At 45.4% G+C, this 22,837-nt stretch overlaps 1 protein-coding gene across 1 annotated transcript in view; it reads right to left on the bottom strand.

The window, feature by feature from the left end:
* Positions 1-2,640: 2,640 nt before the first annotated feature.
* The window catches only part of LOC309545481 (uncharacterized protein), a gene marked incomplete at its 5' end in the record, with an annotated part of 112,521 nt that continues 92,324 nt past the window's right edge, over positions 2,641-22,837 (bottom strand). The window contains one exon of the mRNA XM_082244691.1: positions 2,641-3,326. Coding sequence (XP_082100817.1) covers positions 2,737-3,326 — 590 coding nt within the window. The 3' untranslated portion in view covers positions 2,641-2,736. The remainder of the gene's footprint in view (positions 3,327-22,837) is intronic.

Raw genomic sequence — 22,837 nt, 5'->3', positions numbered from 1 at the left:
TAAATTTTAGCCACGTGGCTGGTATTCACCAAATCAATAGAGAATAATTAATGTTGTAAAGTACACTGGGGTTGATTTACTAAAATTAGAGAGTGCAAAATCCGGTTCAGCTCTGCATAGAAATCAATCAGCTTCCGGGTTTTATTGTCAAAGCTTAACTGAACAAGCTGAAGTTAAAAGCTAATTGACTATTATACACAGCTTCACCAGATGTTACACTCTTCAGTTTTAGTAAATCAACCCCACTGTGTACTTTAATGTATACTTTTCAACAGGGCTCAAAATTTAAAGTCCTGGGTTACTAGCCTTAAGAGTTACTCGCCACCAGTTGCCCCACCCAACCCCTACCCCGTCGCTCCCCTAACCCTGCTCTCCTAAATTATCTCATAAAATGACACTGCTAAATGTTTTATGCAGAATTAAGTTACAAAAATAAATATTAACAACAACAACAACAACTTTATCAGTGCCCATCAATGCAGCCTATCAGTGCCCATCAATGCAGCATATCAGTGCCCATCTATGCAGCATATCAGTGCCCATCAGTGCAGCATCAGTGCCAGTCAATGCAGCCTATCAGAGCCCACCAGTGCAGCATATCAGATCCCATCAGTGCAGCTTATCAGTGAAGCCTTATCAGTGCAGCTTATCAGTGCTCATTGGTGCCGCCCCATCATAGCTGCCTCATTAGTGTCCATCAGTGCAGCCTCATTAGTGCCCATCAGTGCAGCCTCATCAGTGCCCATCAGTGCAGCCTTATCAGTGTCCGTCAATGAAACCTATGGGTACCCATCAGTGTAGCTTCATCAGTACCCATCAGTGCAGCTTCATTAGTGCCCATAAATTCAGCCTATGAGTGTCCATCAATGCAGCCTATTAGTGCCCATCAGTTCCCATCAATGCAGCCTATTAATGCCCATAAATGTAGCCTCATCAGTGTCCATCAATATAGCCTCATCAGTGTCCATCAATATAGCCTCATCAGTGTCCATCAATATAGCCTCATCAGCGCCTATCAGTACCCATCAATGCAACCTCATCAGTGCCCATCAATGCAGCCTCATCAGTGCCCATCAATGCAGCATAATCTTTGCTTATCAGTGCTTATCAATGCAGCCTTATCAGTGACTATCAATGCAGCCCATTAGTGCCCATCATTGGAGACTCAAGAATGCCCATCAGTGCAGCCTCTTCAGTGTCCATCAATGCAGCCTATCGGTGCCCATCAATGCAGATCTGAAATGCCGGCTGCTGTCAAACAAAGTCCCACCTCCTATGATAGAATCACACAACTTAAATTTCCTGGCATTGGACCAGTGTGCTGTCTATCATGGGAGCATGTTCAGGAGGCGGGGCTCCAAGCTGTGTCACAGAAGGAGCTCCCCTCTTTGTGTGATCAGGCCGGCTCTCCTCTTTCTCTCCTCTCCCTAACGCACAGTTTGCTGTCCAATCAATGGGAGGAGAATCCGCTTCCTTTTAACCCCCCCTGCCGGCGGCGCCCCTCCCCTCCGATGAGGCTCAACACTTGCCCCCAACTTATTTCCACTCGCCAAATGCGAGCAGACAAGTGGAAATTTTGAGGGCTGCTTTACAATATACAATTTTGCTTTGGTTGGATACAAGCCACATGGCTAAAATCCAGGTGGTCTCTGCTTGGCCCAAGGGCTTCTTGCTTTTTGGGTCCCTTTTTTGTTATGAATGACCAAAGAAGCCAGATCTGATTAATGGTAAGTTGGCAAGCTACCAGAAGCCCTATTCCATTATTTTTAGGTTGTATTTCTACCTTTGTAGTCACATTATTTTTTTCTTGTTTTATTATTTCTCACCTATTAGATGTTTTTCAGGAAAAGTAGACAAGGCTGACTACAAGTCTGTCCTAAGTCTGTCCTCATTGACATACAGTGCAAGAAGCCTAGCTTCTAAAACTTGAACTCTTTGTTAGGACAGACAATGTTCAAATCTAGTTGCAATTGATAATGAAGATCTGCCTGCACACCATAGACAGGATTACCTATGGGAAACGCCACTACCCTGCACTCTCATAAACAAAGAGAACAAGTAGGATTTTATGATCCTGGATGGCCAAGAATAGAGCATCAAAAAATCGTAAGCTGCATTTTTTATTTTATTTTTTAAATAATGCCATGTGGATAGAGACATGTAAGAAAACGAATGTAGGCGTTATCTCAATCTGGTTGCAAAAGTGGAAATACACTTTAAGCCCTGTTTTAGTTAAACCAGTCCAGTTGAGGTATGAAAACACATCCAGCTCTTTCAATGAACAAGTTCCCCTGTTGTGCAAGAGTGACCCTTTATTTGTTCCCGACAAGAGAAATAACACAGAACATGAAAGCCACACAAAGGAAAAAACATTTCTGCTAGAAAACAATAGGTGTCAATGGAAAACATTTCATTACACGTTCAAATTCAAATACGAAACACTTTACGCTCCATGTTTTTTTTTTTTTTTTTCCAGGTATTTAGCAATAAACTCACCATATCAACAGCATGAATGAAATCCAATGTAGCCATGTAATATGTAAAAAGACATCTATGGAAATAGCATGTTTAGTATAGTGAGTAGTATTAACAGTGCAAGTAACGATTACATACACAGATTTATTGAGGAATTTTATTTAGTTAGCAAACCTGTTAGTACAGAAGAAAATATTAGCCTGTTATAGTCCTATCTGCTTGTGTTACAAGTAGCAATAAGATTCATTTTGTCACACAGATTTAGTAGTAAGTGCAGCTCTGGGAAGAGCCATCTGGACCCAGCACAATAACCTCCTCAGTTGTGGTAATGGTGGTGGAGGAGGAAGCAGAGGTGACTTTGGAGCAGGTGTCTCCAGCAATTGTCGAGGTCTCGGTGGTGGTGTTGGTTTCGGCTGGCTTACTGCAGTAGGAGTTAGTTGTTAAATTCCCTGGGTTCGGAGTTGTCGTTTCGGTAGTGGAAACAACAGGGTTGGTCTCATTATTTAATGTTTCAGATTGTCCACTTGCAATATGAACCCGTATTGTAGTAGGTGAGATGGAGTTTGTCGTTTTTATGTAGATTTTACTTGGGGTGATGGTCTTCGTTTCAATATTGACAACAGAGGTTTTATTTATTAGCAGAGTTTTCACCTCTACGTTGTTTATCACCTCTGTAATGATTCGGACACCTAAAAGGCTTTTGCTTCGAACTGTTGAGACGGTTATATTCTCTTCTGGATAGCTGTGTACTGATGGTGTTACAAGCGTTAGGGAAGATATATTAGTGCACTGTGTTTCGGTGCTGTTTGTACCCTCTGGGTTTGAAGTTGTAGCTAATGACTGTGCCAACCCTGTTAGAGAAAAATAAAGAAAAAAATATGACACATAAAGTATTTACATTACCGATAGAAAAAAAAAAAACTATCCTAGATTCTTAAAAACGTAGATGCAAGAAACAGCATTGTTATCTATAACTCTTCAGTAGGAGCCCACCTATGTTTGCCTTGGCAACTAATCACCATTAAAAAAACAGTGATTATGTGCAACAGATGCCATACTGTAGTTAAAGTAAACCATCAGGAAAACAGTGGGAGGGTAGCGCTGGACTCCATGGAGTGGTAAGTACCTGAATTTACAAAGCTAGCAGCTAAATAACTTGTAGCTGCTGACTGAGCGGAGTGAAATGGGTGAAGTTTTTCTTTAAGAAGATCTAAGCCCTGACTGGACATATCCCTTGCTACGGCCCTGTACATCATAAACAGTTATTGTTTTTTTAATGCGTTTTTTTTCTTTTATCTCTGTAATGTATGTTTTTGTAGTTCTCTTTTCTGGCAAAGTATGATGCACTTCAATTTTCCTTAAAATTAAACTTTGTTGGTTTTGTTTCTTTTTTTTATATGGTCTTCAACTATTTATTTATACTTTTTTACTACATGTTTTAATTCTGGTTTTCAAAATAAACATCTGTAGTACACCCCTTTAGGAGCCAAGAAGCGAGATAATACAAACTGTGACCAAAATGTATTAACACACTGTTTCTATACAGAGTAATTCTATACCAAAACTGCGACCAAAATGTATTAACACAGTGCTTCTATACAGAGTAATTCTATACCAAAACTGCATACAGAGGTAACTGGATCCCGGTTTTACCATATACCCTGATCAATTTAAACTATAACAGGGTCATCAAGAGTGAAAAAGGGCACCTTGATGGAGGATAGTATAAACCCCCAGAGACTACACTGCCACCAGAAACCTTAAGTGACCCTGTTAGGTCCAAGTCTGCCTGCAGGACCATCATTTTATACAGCTCAAGCACTTTTAAAGAATGATGGGTGGTGAGATCTATTCAGATTACTCTGAGAGAGAATGGGGTAGTCTTTGGATAGTTATTTCTGCTGGCTTTTGTTGGGGCTCTTACAGTGGTGCACAACTGGTGATGTTCGGTGGCTTCCATCTGCTTTCTATTCAAAAGAACAAACTATTGGGGAGGTGTTTCATGGAGTCAGTTTGCAGAGGAACTTAACCATAGCAAGAAATGGAACAGGTTAAAAAAAACTAAAGGTATTTCTATGTCACCAGGACAATCCTGGATAGATGCTACGATTCTATAGATTCTATGGTAGACTAAACAGGCAGGGCAATGGCCAGGGAGCAGGAAGAGTCTGTGCTGGGCTAAATTTTCAGTTCTTGCCGCATAGTATAAGCAATATGTTAATAACCCTCTCACCCCTCTGACCCTGGTCTGTATTTGGACTTTGCCTTTCCCTTCTGCCTATCTGCCTGATCTCATATTGCCGACCCCTGCCTGTATCTGAACCGTTCCTTTTCTGCTGTCTAAGCCTGCATCTGACCACCTGTTACCGACCCGACTTGTCTGACCACGCATTCCATGTCTCCTCTGTTCTACATGCACTTGCCTGTTCCCTGCTGGAGTGTCTTCTACCAGGGCATCAGTATTCCTGCACCTGCTATTAGCAGCTGCCTACTGCTACCTGCTGCCACCCAGGGTCTGCTGTTTCTGCCTACACCTGCTGTTCCAGCCATCCAGTCTTTTTGGTGACACATCGTCTACAAAGAAGACTGCACAGGCACCCATACCTCATCACGCTCTCGCAGCCACTGTCTTAACATCAGTGGTCTCTGAGCCGGGTTGGATGGGAGGCTTTCCCTCTGCATGTCAGGCTCAGCTGCAAAGTACGTGACAAACAGAAGGGCCCCTCATAGTTTGATGGCTTGAGTTCCAAGCCATGCTTAGAATACTGGAGATGTAGAGGACTGCTGGCGAACCTGCACTTGAACATTGTGGATGCAGAAGATGGCTGGCAAACCCTCAATGGAACACTGTGGCCACTGCTGCTTAGGCCGTACTGGTGGGCAAGTGCCTGGATGTCTGTTCTCTTCCCCAATTCTGATACCAAAAGCCCCAAGCCTCCCTGAGCAGTTCACTAAGAATGTTTTCACTCCTCCCACATGTCACATGGTTCCTTGGGAACTGCAGTTTCCTCCCCAATGTAGAGCAGTTCCAACTGTACATAGTAAAATTACACCTCCCACAATCCTTTTTTTTGAACAGTGTTTCTTCCTTTAAAGTCCGATGTTGTCCAATCAGTGGAGCACATGCAGTGCTAAAATAGTGAATTAGAAAGCTGGGACCTCTTGTCCCACAACAGTAATCTGCAAATTTCATCTTTCTTTTTCCATTAAAGAGGCCCATGTCCCAGCACCTGGCTACACACTACCCCCGCCCCCCTAAATCTCTTTGGTCCCCAAAGAAAAAATTAAACTCTCATGATGATTATCTATCACATAGAGTCAACATCATAATGTAAAAACCACATGCATGAATTAATCAAACACAAAGATACAAGTAATCCTCATACCCTCTTATTATCAGAAGAACCTCCCACTGATCTTGACATGAGGTAAGGTAGTTCTCTCTTTGGGTTGTACATTTTGGTACAGCCCAACAGGGTGTATCAGAGGGCAGGCATTGACCACCCATGTGTAGATTAATGGAGAGACAGGCTGGTCTATCATGACTTCTCTGGGAGGCATGTACAACTTCTTCAAAACTCTCTCTCAGGATATAATATATAGGCTTCCTTGGAGGATCTCTCTTAATGAGAGATACTGAATGTTTTGAGGATTCTGTCCCACTCCTTGTAAAGTTAATTTCAGGAGAATCTTAGCTATCCTTATCCTTTCCTTTCTCTTCTACATCTGAGGATGGAGAGTCTATAGGGCTGTCTGTCAGTTCACGTGCCAATAGAGGCTCTGTGTGGATAGAATTCACAAGAAAGTCTTATGATTGCTCAGCAGACAAATTTCCAGCATAATGGAGGCAGAAATTTTTAAATCTGCCTCTTAAGTAGAAGGAGAAGTGACAGTTTTTCCTGGTGACTACGGCCATAGGTAGTCCAAGTAAGTATCTTCATCTTCATTGTCCTCATCCCTGGAGTCTGTAGTAGCTCTCTGTGGATTGTGCTGTGGATGAGGATCTTTAGACATCATCAGAGAGGGATCATTAGCTTTTGGCACTGGTACCAGTACTGCGTCTGAAATGGGCAGGAGACCGTATCGATGGCAAATTTTCAAACGTCCAGTCTTTACACTCCGGGTGGACCACAAAAGGTTGTGATTTCCTGTGATCAGCAAGTTAGTGCTTGCCAGGCAGGCCCAGATTTCTTAGCAACACTATGGTTCCTGGCTGCAAGTCCTGAATCTTCACCCTGAGATCATAATGCTTCTTATTTCACTGTCTGTGGGCATATGATGTCTCTAGAGCTTTCTTATAGGCTTCTCTAAATTGTTCCTTTGACGTTCTACATGGTGGGAAGCTATTGATGTTTGGTCTAAAAAGCCAGGTCGACTGGTAACCAAGCTTCTCTCCCAAACATGAATAAGGGGAAAACCCTGTAACGTCGTTATCCATGCTGTTTTAAGCAATGCATATTGGTCAGTCCAGGCAGGCATTGACAGCCTCTAATACCTCTGGATCAGCTGCTATTCCTTCTGCAGAGAAAACATGCCCCAGGTAGGAGACCGAAGTTCGATAGAACTGGTATTTCTCCAGGGACAGCTTTAGCCCCTCTTCATGGAGTATCTGCATAACCTTTTCCTACCACTCCTCATGTTACTCTAGTAATATAATATCACAGAGATACACCAACACCTTGACTAGGTCCATGTCTCCCATAGTACATTCGATAAGACGCTGAAACATTGCTAGGGCTCCTATCACGTACCTTGTGGCAGAGCCTAAGGTGTAGAGGAAGGTCTCTTGTACATCTCCGACTCTGTGACCACTGATGTTGTGACAGTGGTTGGGAGAGCACAGCAAGGTATGAGTGCCTGTAAGATGTTCTGTCAACTGGGGCAGCATGTAACAGGAGCGTTGCCAGGGACAGGTCAGATCACTGGAACAGCGGATGGCAGCAGACCCAAGCCTAGGCAGACAGCATGCGGTAGATGCTTGACAGGCAGCTAGCAGATGGCTGGTGCAGTAGGATTGGTAACCCTCAGCAGGTGTAGCGCCAGCAAGGACCAGGTAGCATGCAGAGTAGAACTAGAGAATAACTGAATGCAGGGTCAGACAAGCTAAGTCAGCAAAAGATGGTCAGATACAGGCAAAGACTGCAGGTAGAAAATGGTCAGGGTACAAGCAAAGGTTGACAACGTAGAATCAGGCAGCTAACAGGAGACAGGGCAAATCCAGGCACAGGCCAAGGTCAGGGCAGGAAGTGTTCAATCAGGGTCAAGGCAAACCAGGTCAATAACAGGAGTCAATACGCGAACGGATGCAGGGACATAGGTAATAGCTGCAGATCAGACAGCACTTGCTTGTAGCACTGCTGCTGTTTAAATAGTGTCATTGGTGCCAACATTAGCGGCGTGCACGCAGGTGCCCATTTGTGAATGTTCGTGCACTGATATGCACAGATAAAAGGGGAACCCGCACATCTGCGCCTGAGCACCTGTGTATGTCTAGAGGCCTCAGCTGTGCTAGTGCCTTCCTGACATTGCTCTCTTCCAACGGGCAGCCTCCGAATGTCCAGCTAGCTTTCCTTCTCTGGGGGGGCATGGAAGAAGGCACAAATGAGCCCTTTAGCATGGCCGTTCAGTTCAAGTTCCCAGGAATTCTCCTCAGGACCATACCCTTTCTACCTAATCAGGTACACTTTTTTGGTGAATGGGCAGGGGTACTATGTACCCCATACTCATTTACATAGGGGCAAGGGTGGGATCTGGGGGCCACCTTGTTGAAGGGGGCTTCCAGATTCCGATATGCCCCCCACTCACAGACCCCCACAACCACCGCCCAGGATTGTGGGGAATAGGCCCTTGTCCCCATCAACATGGGACAAGGTGCTTTGGGGTGGCCCTGCCCCGAAGCACCTGATCATTTTGAGGGAATATGGCCTGGTATGGTTCAGGGCGGGTGCTCGCTCATCCTCTCCCTTTCCTGACCTGCCCAGCTGAATGCTCGGTTTAGGATCTGGTATGGATTTTGGGGTGGACCCCACGCCATTGTTTTTTTAATTTTGGCATGGGGTTCAATGCTGTTTTTTTCAGAATTTTCTATTGCTGGGAATCTTTTGTTTACATTTCAGCTTTTAATGGGCAAGCCAGCTAACAGCTGATGAGTCATCAGTTGTTAAGGACGCAGCGACCGGCTTCTAAACAGCCAGCTATTCTTCATACAGAATTCAAATTGGTCGATCATTTTTCGACTGACCTGAATTTGAATCATTCCGAAAATTTGGAATTCGTTAGAAAACGAAAATGCAAAACAAAATTAAATGAATTTAAACTAAATTTGTTACTATTTCATTCAAAAATTTGGATACATCCGAATCTCTGAATCTCCAAAAGTTTGTCTGAATTTATATTCGGACTGAAATTAATTGCACATGTCTAGTTCTGTGGTAGACTAAACAGGCAGGGCAATGGCCAGGGAGCAGGAGGAAGAGGCTGTGTTGGGCTAAAGTTTCAGTTCCTGCTGTATAGTATGAGAAATGGGTTGATAACCCTCTCACCATTCTTGCACTTCAGTCGTAGATGTCAATAGTGTGTGGGGCGGGGAGGGGGGCTCATAGGGTGATGGCTTGAGCCCTGGGGAACTCACTATGGAATGCTGGAGATGTAGAAGATGGCCAGCAAACCTGCACTGGAACACTGTGGATGCCAAAGATGGCAGGCGAACCTGCATTGGAGCATTGTGGATGCAGAAGATGGGTGATGAACCCGCACTAGAACACTGTGGCCACTGTTGCTTAGGCTGAACTGGTGGGCAAGATCCTGGATGGCTCAGCACTCTAGCCTGGACGTCTGTTCTCTTTCAGAATTCTGGTTCCAAGAGCCCAGAGTCTGCCTGAGCAGTTCATTAAGAATATCTCCACTCCTCCCTCATGCTGCATGGCTCTCTGGAAACTGTAGTTTCCTCCCCACCATAATGCAGTGCAGCTTGTACACTGTAAGACTATGCCTCCCACAATTCTATTCTTAACAGCGTCTTCTCCTCCATAGGTCAGATGTCGTCCAATCCATGGAGCAAATGCAGTGCTAATGGAAACATAGTGAATGGGCATGCTGAGACCGATTGTCCCACAATATGAATCTGCTAGGTTCATCTTCTTTTTCCATTAGAGGGACCTATGTGCCAATACCTGGCTACACATGAAATGCCCCAGGTTAATTTTACAATTGGGATTATGCTGCTGGCGAGAAGTCATTGGTGACTGGATCGCTATGGAGGACACAGTAGGGAGGTAAAACAGTTACCTACTTGTATGTATCACTCTTACTACTTTTACTCTGAAGTGTTTTTGACAGCAATGGATTGAAACTTTGCTCCTGAATCTGGCAAGGAAGCTACAAATACAAAGCAGGTGAGTGTTCTTCATGCATATGTCAATGATCCTGCCACTTGGGTCTTTTTGCCAGCAACAGGATTGCACGTGTGACATTGCTGTTTCTTTAAAGGCACAGAGAATCCTTTCTAAAGCTAGAGCAGAAGTATCAGTTGTTCTTGACTGATTGAAACTTTGGGCTGAGATGTCTCATAAGATATTTGGCAACTCGGGGAGTCATTCCTTTATATTTGTAAATTGTAGCTTGAGCTACTGAGATTTGCACAAAATACGCCTGTTACAAAAATGCTGAGATTCCATTCTCCAGTAGGAGTATAAAAATTATAAGGAGGCTAAAGGTTCACCTATTGGCAAAATAAATTATAATTTTAACAATTAAGAAAATACAAAGTATTCATGTAAAGTCATTCATATATACCTAAAAAAAAAAAAAAAAAAATGATAAAGAATAGATATTAGATATTTTTTTTTCATAACAAAAATAAAGATAGAAAATATGTGCAAAACCACTTCACTTTCCTATTAACAAACATGCAAGCATTATGTGTATAAAAATGTAGGGGTAACATTTTCAAAACACGATTCCCAAAACACAGATAAATGCATGTCTACCATGGTCTAGCAAATACAGCTAGAAATCCAGAAAACAACCCAATTAGTTTTTGTCACCTTTACATAATAGTATCTAAATAAAGACATATCTCTAAAAGATAATAATTCCTCTTTTTTTAAAGCCTGCTACATGAAGTATACCAGAACAGCATGCAGTGACTACAAAGTTATACAAATAAAGGCACAGCAGAATATAACTAACTAAACATTGCCCAAGAGAGGAACAGCAGTAAGTTAAAAAGAAAACCTGATTCTTTTTTACACCTTTAGAATTTTAAAGAGTATCTATTGAAAATGTATTTTTTCTACACAAGGATTAGGCATTTTTGGGGAGTTGGACATGAACAGTATCTCACAAAAATGAGTACACCCCCTCACAGTTTTTCACCCAACACACAGCCATTAATGTCTAAACCGCTGGCAACAAAAGTGAGTAAACCCCTAACTGAACATGTCCATTTGGGCCCAATTAGCCATGTTCCCTCCCCAGTGGCATGTGACTCGTTAGTTTTACAAGGTCTCAGGTGTGAATGGGGAGCAGGTGTGGTAAATTTGGTGTTATCACTCTTACTCTCTCATACTGGTCACTGGAAGTTCAACATGGCACCTCATGGCAAAGAACTCTCTAAGGATCTAAAAAAAATAATAGTTGCTCTACATAAAGATGGCCTAGGCTTTAAAAAGATTGCCAAGACCCTGAAACTGAGCTGCAGCATGGTGGCCAGGAATATACAGCGGTTTAAAAGGACAGGATCCACTCAAAACAGGCCTCGCCATGGTCGACCAAAGAAGTTGAGTGCACGTGATCAGCGTCAAATCCAGAGGTTGTTTTTGGGAAATAGACGTATGAGTGCCGCCAGCATTGCTGCAGAGGTTGAAGGGGTGGGGGGGTCAGCCTGTCAGTGCTCAGACCATACGCATACTGCTTCAAATTGGTCTGCATGGCTATAGTCCCAGAAGGAAGCCTCTTCTAAAGATGATGCACAAGGAAGCCCGCAAACAGTTTGTTGAAGACAAGCAGACTTAGGACATAGATTACTGGAACCATGTCCTGTGGTCTGATGAGACCAATATAAACTTATTTGGTTCAGATGGTGTCAAGCGTGTGTGGCGGCAGCCAGATGAGGAGTACAAAGACAAGTGTGTCTTGCCTACAGTCAAGCATGGTGGTGGGAGTGTCATGGTCTGGGGCTGCATTAGTGCTGCTGGCACTGGGGAGCTACAGTTCATTGAGGGAACCATGAATGCCAACATGCACTGTGACATACTGAAGCAGAGCACGATCCCCTCCCTTCGGAGCCTGGGCCGCAGGGCAGTATTCCAACATGATAACAACCCTAAACACACCTCCAAAATGACCACTGCCTTGCTAAAGAAGCTGAGGGTAAAGGTGATGGACTGGCCAAGCATGTCTCCAGACCTGAATCCTATTGAACATCTGTGGGGCATCCTCAAATGGAAATTGGAGCAGCGCAAGGTCTGACGCTCTAACATCCACCAGCTCCGTGATTTCATCATGGAGGAGTGGAAGAGTACTCCAGTGGCAACCTGTGAAGCTCTGGTGAACTCAATCCCCAAGAGGGTTAAGGCTGGAAAATAATGGTGGCCACACAAAATATTGACACTTTGGGCCCAATTATGACATTTCCACTTAGGGGTGTACTCACTTTTGCTGCCAGCGGTTTAGACATTAATGGCTGTGTGTTGAGTTATTTTGAGGGGACAGCAAATTTACACTGTTATACAAGCTGTACACTCACTACTTTACATTGTAGCAGTGTCATTTCTTCAGTGTTGTCAATTGAAAAGATATAATAACATATTTACAAAAATGTGAGGGGTGTACTCACTTTTGTGATTTACTGTAGTTTTAGCCCCCGTTCACACTAAGGCGACCTGTGAGGCGACCTGGTCGCCTCACAGGTCGCCGTAGGTCGCCTCCCATAGGGAAGCTGCGGACCCGTTCTAATAGGAGCGACACAAATCGCTCCGACTTAGAAAAAGGGTCCGGAGCTTCTTTGGGGCGACCAAGAGGCGACCGCCATAGACTTCAATGTTATGAAGTCTGTGGCGGCCGCTCCGAGGTCGCGGCGCGCTGCTCGCACCGCGACCTCGGAGGTCGCGGTGCGAAATAGCGTCGCCCCTATGTGAACGGGGCATCAATGTTTTGTTTGTTGATGTTAATGTTTGTTGAATATATGCTTGATATATTTTTATTAGAGTTGAGCAGACACCTGGATGTTCGGGTTTGAGAATTTCGGCGGAACTTCAAGAAAATGTTCGGGTTCGGGATCCGAACTCAACCCAAACTTGACTCTGAACCCGAACCCCATTGAAGTCAATAGAAACCCGAACTTTTGAGCACTAAAAAGGCTGTAAAATAGCTCTGGAAAGGGCTAGAGGCCTTCAAAAGGCATCACAATGTAGGTAAATCCCCTGCTAAAAAATGTGGATAGGGAAATGACTTAAAATAAAATAAAATAAATAAAAATTAACCAATATCTATTGGCAACTTGGAGGAGGAGGTGGAATAGAAGGTTGGGGTGGCGTCAGGTGGGAATGCTATGGGAGATGAAGTTCTCATCACAGCCAAAAAGGATTCATGTCTGCCTGCAGTGCCACAGGCCTCATTCACAGACTCAGGGGCATGGCAACCATACATGGGAGTTGAAGTTCACATCACAGCCAAGAAGGATTCATGTCTGCCAGCAGTGTCACAGGCCTCACTCACAGACTCAGGCCAATGGCAACCAGAGATGTATAGTAACTAAGTAGAACTACTTCACTACTGTACTTAAGTACCGAAAGGCGGTATCTGTACTTTCCTAGAGTAGTATTTTTTTCTCCTACTTCCACTTTTACTTCACTACTTTTTGTCGATGATTTCAATACTTCTACTCCGATATTTTTTTTTTGTGCTGCATAGTTACTCGTTACTATTATAAAAATTACCACTGCCAGAACAGTAGATGGCAGGTTTCATGAAGCTCAAAACATGTGTATTATCAGAGCATACGAAAATAAATGCTACTGTATGCATAAATAAAAGCTGCATTTGAAATAATAAAAAACAATATGATGTTCAAACTTTTGACTTCTTTCTTTAATAACTACATAACACAGTACTTGTACTTTTACTTTCAGTACTTGAGTAGCATTTTTTTTTTCAAAACTACTGGTACTTTTACTTTCAGTACTTGAGTAGCAAAATTTTTTAAAAAAACTACTTGCAATACTTAAGTACAAAAAATGTTAAATACTTTAGTGCTTCTACTCAAGTCACTTTTTGATCGAGCACTTCCACTTCTACTCAAGTCACTTTTTGATCGAGCACTCGTACTTTTACTCAAGTATGGGTTTCGAGTACTTTATACAACTCTGATGGCAACCATACATGGGAGTTGAAGTTGTCATCACAGCCAAGAAGGAATCATGTCTACCTGCAGGGCCACAGGCCTCATTCAAACATTCAGGCCCACAGGATCCACAAAGAGGAGAGTTAAAATCACGCCAAGACGGTATTGATTTAACCCAGCAATCCCACAGGCCTCACTCACAGATTCAGACCCATGGCACCCACAAAGAGGAGAGTTACAATCTTGCCAAAACAGTATTGATTTCACCCAGTAGTGCCACAGGCCTCATTCACTAATTCAGGACCATGGCACCCGCAAAGAGGAGAGTGGTCCCGTAACAGCAACACAGGCCTCAGGTCAACCTGCAATGGAACAGGCCATTATCATTTATGTAGGCCCCTGACACCCAAACAGAGGAGAGAGGTCCCATAGCAGAAAATCCGGCTTCATGTCACCGAGCAATGGAAAAGGCCACTTTCAGTTATTTAGGCCCCAGCAGCCAGACAGAGGAGAAAGGTCCCATAGCAGAAAACCAGGCTTCATGTCACCCGCCAAAGCAGCAGGCGATTAACTGAATTTTAGGCCCCTGACACCCAGACAGAGAAGAGGTCATTTGACAGCAGAAAGAGGTTAATGTCTCACACCAAAGCAGCAGGCGATTAACTGAATTGTAGGCCTCTGCCACCCAGACAGAGGAGAGGTCATTTGACAGCAAAAAGAGGTTAATGTCACGCACCAAAGCATCAGGCGATTAACTGAATTGTAGGCCCCCTGACACCCAGACAGAGGATAGGTAATTTGACAGCAAAAAGAGGTTAATGTCAGGCACCAAAGCAGCAGGCGATTAACTGAATTGTAGGCCCCTGACACCCAGACAGAGGAGAGGTCATTTGACAGCAAAAAGAGGTTAATGTCACGCACGCACCAAAGCAGCAGGAGATTAACTGAATTGTAGGCCCCTGACACCCAGACAGAGGAGAGGTCATTTGACAGCAAAAAGAGCTTAATGTCATGCACCAAAGCAGCAGGAGATTAACTGAATTGTAGGTCCCTGACACCCAGACAGAGGAGAGGTCATTTGACAGCAAAAAGAGCTTAATGTCATGCACCAAAGCAGCAGGCGATTAACTGAATTGTAGTCCCCCTGAAACCCAGACAGAGGAGAGGTCATTTGACAGCAAAAAGAGGTTAATGTCACGCAGCAAAGCAGCAGGCGATTAACTGAATTGTAGGCCCCTGAAACCAAGACAGAGGGGAGGTCCTTTGAAAGCAAAAAGAGGTTATTATCACGCACCAAAGCAGCAGGCGATTAACTGAATTGTAGCCCCTGACACCCAGACAGAGGAGAGGTCATTTTGCAGCAAAAAGAGGTTAATGTTAAATACCAAATCAGCAGGCGAATAACTGAATTGTAGGCCCCTGACACCCAGACAGAGGAAAGGTCATTTGATAGCAAAAAGAGGTTAATGTCACGCACTAAAGCAGCAGGCGATTAACTGAATTTTAGGCCCCTGACACCCAGATAGAGGAGAGGTTCATTCAACTTGGGGTTGCCCCCAAAATAATGGTACAATTAAAAAAAGAGGATTCAATAAAGAAGTGCCCTGGAGTACAAGAATGTATGGTTGAGGGCGAGGCAGTTATAAATATCTAAGTCCTGTGGGATCCATGCCTGGTTCATTTTAATGAACGTGAGCTTGTCCATGTTGGCTGTGGACAGGCAGCTGCGTTTGTCTGTAATGATGCCCCCTGACGTGCTAAATACACATTCAGACAATACACTTTCCGCAGGCCAGGCCAGCCCCTCCAAGGCATAAAGGACAAGATCTGGCCATGTGGACAATTTGGAGACCCAGAAGTTGAATGGGGCAGAACCATCAGTCAGAACGTGGAGGTGTGTGCACACGTACTGTTCCACCATGTTGTTGAAATGCTGCCTCCTGCTAACATGTTCCCTATAAGCTGGTGGTGCAGTTTGCTGTGGTGCGCTGACAAAACGTTTCCACATCTCGGCCATGCTAACCCTGCTGTCTGAGGAGCTGGCCGTGACACAGCTGCGTTGGTGACCTCTTCCTCCTCCTCCTCCTCTGCCTTTGACTTGTGCTTGCACTTCCCCTGTGTCAGTTGGGAATGCCCTCAGGTGCGCGTCTACTAGCATGCGCTTGTAGTCGTGAATCTTCCTATCACGCTCCAGTGCGGGAATTAAGGTGGGCACATTGTCCTTGTACTGGGGATCCAGCAGGGTGGCAACCCAGTAGTCAGCACTAGTTAAAATGTGGGCAAGTCTGCTGTAGTCGCTCATGTGTGCCAGGCTGCCCAGAGGTAAAGATAAGCTGTCCTCTGTAGGTGGTGTATCATCTGTGTCCTCCGTATCCCCCCCAGTCACATTCCAGTGATGGCCCTGAGCCGCATAGGGTGCCACCCTGCAGTGAAACCAGTTCCTCCTCCTCCTCCTCTACCTCATCCTCCTCCAGAAGTGTGCCCTGGCTGTCCACATGTGTACCTGGCCTCTGCTGGTGCAGGAACCCACCCTCTGAGCCACTTCTGTATGACCTGCCTGAAACCCTGTGAAATGGCCCCTCTTCCTCCTCCTCCTGTGCCGCATCCTCTTCCATCATCTCCGTAATATTTTTTTCAAGGAGACATAGAAGGGGTATTGTCATGCTAACAATGGTGTCATCAGCACTGGCCATGTTGGTTGAGTATTCCAAAGACCGCAACAAGGTAAACAAGTGTCGCATGCAGGCCGAGTCACTGGTGGTGAAGTGGTGCTGATCCACAGAGCATCTGACCCGTGCATACTGCATCTGAAACTCCACTATCACTGCTGCTCGCACAGTCTCTCCAGCATATGTAAGGTGGAGTTACACCTGGTGGGCATGTCGCATATGAGGCAGTGAGCAGGAAGGCCGAAGTTACGCTGCAGCGCAGACAGGCGAGCAGCAGCAGGGTGAGAACGCCGAAAGCGCGCACATACGGACCGCACTTTCAGCAGAAGCTCTGACATGTCTGGGTAGTTTTTAAGAAATTTCTACACCACCAGATTCAGCACATGCGCCAGGCAAGGGATGTGCGTCAAACCGGCTAGTCCCAGAGCTGCAACGAGATTTCGCCCATTATCGCACACCACCAGGCCGGGCTTGAGGCTCACTGGCAGCAACCAGTCATCAGTCTGCTGTTCTATGCCCCTCCAAAGTTCCTGTGCGGTGTGGGGTTTGTCACCCAAACACATGAGTTTTAAAATCGCCTGCTGACGTTTAGCCTGGGCTGTGCTGAAGTTGGGGGTGAGGTTCTTTCGATGACCGGAATGTGGGGGTGGTAGAAGAGGAGTAGGAGGATAATGTGGAGTAGGAGGAGGAAGCAACAGGAGGGAACAAATAATGCCCTCCTTGGTGGTGGAAGGACATGCGCCAAACCGCTATCCGCCTCGGGCCCAGCCGCCACTACGTTTACCCAGTGTGCAGTTAGGGAGATATAGCGACCCTGGTCGTGCTTACTGGTCCATGTATCTGGTTATGTGGACCTTGCCACAGATGGCGTTGCGCAGTGCACACTTGATTTTATCCTCCACTTGGTTGTGCAGGGAAGGGATGGCTCGCCTGGAAAAAAGTAGTGACGGCTGGGAACAACGTACTGGGGGACAGCCACCGCCATCAGCTGTTTGAAACAGTCCATCTCCACCAGACGGAATGACAGCATTTCAAAGGCCAGTAATTTGAAATGCTGGCATTCAGGGCCAGGGCTCGAGGGTGGGTAGGTGGGTATTTCCTCCTTCTCTCCAATGTTTGGGAGATTGACAGCTGAATGCTGACGTGTGACATGTTGGAGATGCTTGGTGATGGTGTCGTATGTGGTGGTGTTGGTGGAACATCCTCTGTTTGCTGGTCGCCAGGCGCCACGGTGATGCCAGCGGTGGAGGGAGAGGTCGCGGCAGCAGCAGAAGAGGGAGCAGGAGGAGCATGAGAGAGTTCCTTGTTTTTAAGGTATTTGCTCCAATGCAGTTCATGCTTTGCATGTAGATGCCTGGTCATGCAGGTTGTGCTCAGGTTAAGCACGCTTATGCCTCGCTTCAGGATCTGATGGCACAACATGCAAACCACTCGTCTCTTGTCATCAGGACATTGTGTTAAGAACTGCCACGCCAATGAACTCCTTTGACCAGGCCTTGGTGTGCTTTGTGCCTGGGAGCGGTGGACAGTAGCAGGCGTACTGTCTCTGAAATGGCCGCTGCGCTTTTGCACCCTGCTCCCTCTTTTGCTGTGCTGTTGCCTCTGTGCAACCACCGCCTCTTCCTCATAACTGCATGCCTCACTAACACGACCTTCAGTCCAGTCTGGGTCTAGGACTTCATCATCCTCCACCCATTCATGACCCCTCCCCTCCTCGTTGATCTGCACATTGCAGAAAGCAACAGCAGTTGGCACCTGTGTTTCGTCATCATCAGAGACGTTTTGTGGTAATATTCCCATGTCCTCACCCTGCAACAAAAGTGGTTGAGCATCAGTGCATTCAAGGTCTTCCTCTTCTGGGGCAGGGCTAGGTGGATGGGCTGGGGAAACCCTGGCAACAGAGTCATCAAAAAGCATAAGACTTTCCTTCATGATTTGGGGCTCTGACTGCTTTGCTGATTTGCAAGGGGGTGAGGTGGAAGACTGATGGGCATGGGCTGAAGGTGCCAACTCTGAGCTTTTTGCAGAGGCCTTGGTGTTAGATACTGTGAAGGAACTGGAGGCACTGTCAGCCACCCAATCTACTATCGCATGTACATGTTCTGGCTTCACCATCCATAGAGCGGCATTTGGGCCTATCAAATAACCAGTGGCGTCACTAGGGTTGGTGTCACCTGGTGCGGTAAAACATGGTGTAAACCCCCCTATATTCGGGCCGGGCAGCAGGTCAGCGTTGGGAGTTTTTGTAGCAGGTTGCGACGGTCAATAAGGCCTAGAGGATAGCAGGTTAGGCACTTCCTAATGTCTCAGTCCCTAGGAGCAGTAACGGAAAAAGGCTGACAGGCCATACTGCCAGACCCAGCAAAAATGCAGCAGTGATCCCTCTGGGTTAGACGTTTTCTCCCTCTGGGTTGAACAGGCTGACTTTGGTCAGTAGTGTAGCCCGTCTGTACCCTGGCAATGACAAAGTCTTTCTCTCTCTGGTGGTGCTGGGCAGTGTGGCTCTCTCTGACTTCCTCCAGCACAGTCCTCTCTTTATGGTGTAGCACTCACTCCCTCAGCTTTTTCCCAGGTTCCCAGTCCTCAATCTCTCCCCCCAGCAGAGTGCATGCTGGGGGCTGTGGTCTGCTCCCTGTGGACTACAAATGGGGCCGCCAATCTTCCAGGACTACATGTCCCATGATGCCCCCCTAGTCTTTTCTGATTGGCCCTGCGTGGTGGTCAATGGGAAGGGAAAAAGACTGGGCAGTAAGCTGGGCGGCAATCAGATGAGAGCCGCTCTCTCTTCTCCTGCACTGCTGACAGGAGAAAAGAGGGGGGGGAGTGGGGGAAGATAAACTGACAGCCCGCAGCTGTTCTCTGGTGGACTGAGCAAGGAAAAGAACCTGCTGTCACCGCTTAATCATACCTCCCAACTTTTGAACTTCAGAATAAGTCACACTGGAGGAGTGAAAAGACCTGCGGCATGCTAGGTTGCGGTAAATTGTGGTGTGGGAGGAGCTTAAGGGATATGTTTAAACAAAACCCAGGCTTCCTTGTACCTATAAAATATGCTTTGATTGTTTTGTCTGAGCCTACCTTAAAGAATAAATTCAATAAAATAGTCAGGGACTGCATAGGAACCAGCAACTGTTGAGACAATGAAGACTTTGGTGAGAAGTATATAATGTACAGTATTGTGTATATAGTGCAGGAGTGTGTAAAGCAGAGCACAGGGGTTGGGGAGTGCTGCAGCCAGTGACGGGTTTAGGATACATAGTGCAGGCTGCAGGGGTCCAGGGTGTGTAATGCAATGGGTTCAAGATTTAGATGAATGTAATGCACAGAGGGCTGTAGCCAGTGCCAGGTTTAGGGGGAAATGATACACACAGAGAGCATGGTCCAGGAGTACATAATGCACAGAAAGCAGGGCCAAGGAGTGTGTAATGTATAAAAAAAAATCAGGACTACAGAACAAAAAGAGTGCAGGGTGTGTAACTCGGTGTAGGGGTAAGGAAAGGGCAAAATTCCTCCCAAATACAAGTGATGGTCAGAGACTACAGACATGATAAAGGAGATAGTCAGAGACTGTGGAAATAATACAGGAGATGGTCAGAGACTACAGACATGATACAAGAGATGGTCAGAGACTACAGACATGATACAAGATATGGTCAGAGACTGCAGACATGGTTACAAAAGACTGTGGACATGATACAAGAGACTGTCAGAGACTGAGGACATGATACAAGAGACTGTCAGAGACTGAGGATATGATACAAGAGACTGTGGACGTGATACAAGAGACTTTCAGAGACTGCGGACATGTTACAAGAGACTTTTAGAAACTGCGGACATTATACAGGAGATGGTCAGACTGCAGACATTATACAGGAGATGGTCAGAGACTGCAGACATAGTACAGGAGATGGTCAGAGACTGCAGACATAGTACAGGAGATGGTCAGACACTGCAGACATAGTACAGGAGATGGTCAGAGACTGCAGACATAGTACAGGAGATGGTCAGAGACTGCAGACATAGTATAGGAGATGGTCAGACACTGCAGACATAGTACAGGAGATGGTCAGACACTGCAGATATAGTACAGGAGATGGTCAAAGACTGTGGAAATAATACAGGAGATGGTCAGAGACTGTGCAAATAATACAGGAGATGGTCAGAGACTGCGGATATAGTACAGGGGTTGTCGGAGACTGCGGACATAGTACCGGGGTTGTTGGAGACTGCGGAAATAGTACAGGGGTTGAAAAAAGTCTGGTGCGCTAAATTGTTACCATCATGAACAAGTGTTATTTGATACCAAAACTTGACCTTATTAAACAATTGTGAGGATTACAAAAAATAAAATACAGAGTGAATAAATATTCCTTGAAAGAATATTACTTAAAACAAAATTATGCAATTGTCACACAGAATAAAAAGTGTGAAAACATAAAATACTGTTGAAGTTCAATTTTCTTGAAGTTAAAAAGAACATGAGCGATCCCTTCCAGTGATAATGAGCCAGCAGTGCAAGGGTTACCTGCAATTTGCCTTGTCCTAGCTTCTTCTATCCTGACAGAGAATGCCATTCAGCAGCGTGGTGTGCCTCCTCCCCCTCCTCCTCTGTGTACAGGAAGTAAACATCACAGCAAGAGGAGGAGGGGCGGCTTCAGTGACAAGTGAAGACTGGAGGCAGATGGGGAGAAATCCCGGGCCAGTGTCACCCCTCTGGCGGGTGTCACCTGGTGCGGACCGCACCCACCGCACCCCCATAGTGACGCAACTGCAAATAACGCTGCAGATTCTGTCGCCTACTCGCACCAGAGGAAGGTGTTTGACTTGGAGCGGTAGTTGGCGCTGAATGGCCACGTCCTCTACCAGCAACAAGAGCTCCACCAACACCACCATGACCATGCCCACGTCCCTTATTTGATGTTCTCCTCATTATTTGCGTTCACCCACCAAGCTGAAAGGTTGGTCTCTCTTCGGTGTCAATTTACCTGGCAGTAGTCTACAATTACGTTCGATAAGGCAGTGCCCGTGTCATAAAAATGCTCTGTGGACCCAGAATAATGTTTTTAGTGCCCAAAATACACTGATTCTCAATTTCTATGCGGAAAAGTAAAAAAAAATTTGGTACGCTGTATGCACAAGTGGTTTGTGGAACAAGAACAAGTATTTTTGTAATAAAATACAAAAAGTTTGTATTTCACTGCTGTAAATTGAAATTAATTATTTATACGCTGGATGCAAAACTGTTTTATCGGCCCAAAACGCGACTTTTTTTTCAGTAACACCCCAAAATGCAGCTTTTAACTGCTGTACATTAACAGTATATATTTATACTATGTATGGACACCAGATTTGGGGACCCTGAGCACAGATTTGGTCACCAAAATTCACAAATGCAGTAGTGAACTGCTATATATTGGAAATAATTATTTAAACGCCAGATGCACAACTGTTTTTTCGGCCTAGAACGCAGCTTTTTTAAATAACACCCCAAAATGCAGCTTTTAACTGCTGTACATTAACACTATATATTTATACTATGTATGGACACCAGATGTGGGGACCCTGAGCACAGATTTGGTTAACAAAATTCACAAATGCAGTGAACTGCTATATATTGGAAATAATTATTTAAACGCCAGATGCACAACTGTTTTTTCGGCCTAAAACGCAGCTTTTTTAACCACTTGCCGACCGCCGCAAGTACATTTACTGCGGCAGTCAGCCCCGTGCAGGCAAAGCAACGTAGTACTACGTCGCTCGCTCCCGCCACTCTGGGGCGCGCTCCTGCGCACCCGCGGTCCCGCTGATGACCTGATTGGATTCAGAACTGATCAGTCATCAGGTCCAGGCGAATGATTTTGGACTTGTTGATCGGTCTTGCCCGATCAGATTATTTTCTGAGCCTCTGAAATGTAAACACAGGCTCAGAAAAGACCCGCTCTCCCCTCCCATGATCCTTTATGGATTCATCGAGAGCACATCTAACTGTGAGTACTGCACGAAGCACACATACACACACTTAGATAGGCACATTTAACCCCCGATCGCCCCCCCAGTTAACCCTTACACCCCCTGTCACAACACACACTGTACACAGTATATAGCATTTTCCTATATACCCGTATAAGTGTGATTTGTGACCAGTTGCATCGCTTGCGGCCCTCCCTTTTACACTTAGGATACCCGCCAACCCCCCCAATAAAGATTTAACACCCTGATCCCCCCTAATCACCCCCAGTTAACCCCTTCCCCCCCTGTCACAGTGTCACTTTTTTAGTGTACAGTTTTTTTTCTGATCACTATTATTAGTGACACAGGTGACATTAGCTAGTGTTAGCGTCAGTCTAAA

This window comes from Pelophylax lessonae (genome assembly GCF_965119305.1).
Source record: "Pelophylax lessonae genome assembly, chromosome: 2".
Lineage (NCBI taxonomy): Eukaryota > Metazoa > Chordata > Amphibia > Anura > Ranidae > Pelophylax > Pelophylax lessonae.
The sequence above is the reverse complement of the archived record's forward strand: the minus strand, read 5'-3'. Positions and strand labels throughout refer to the sequence as shown.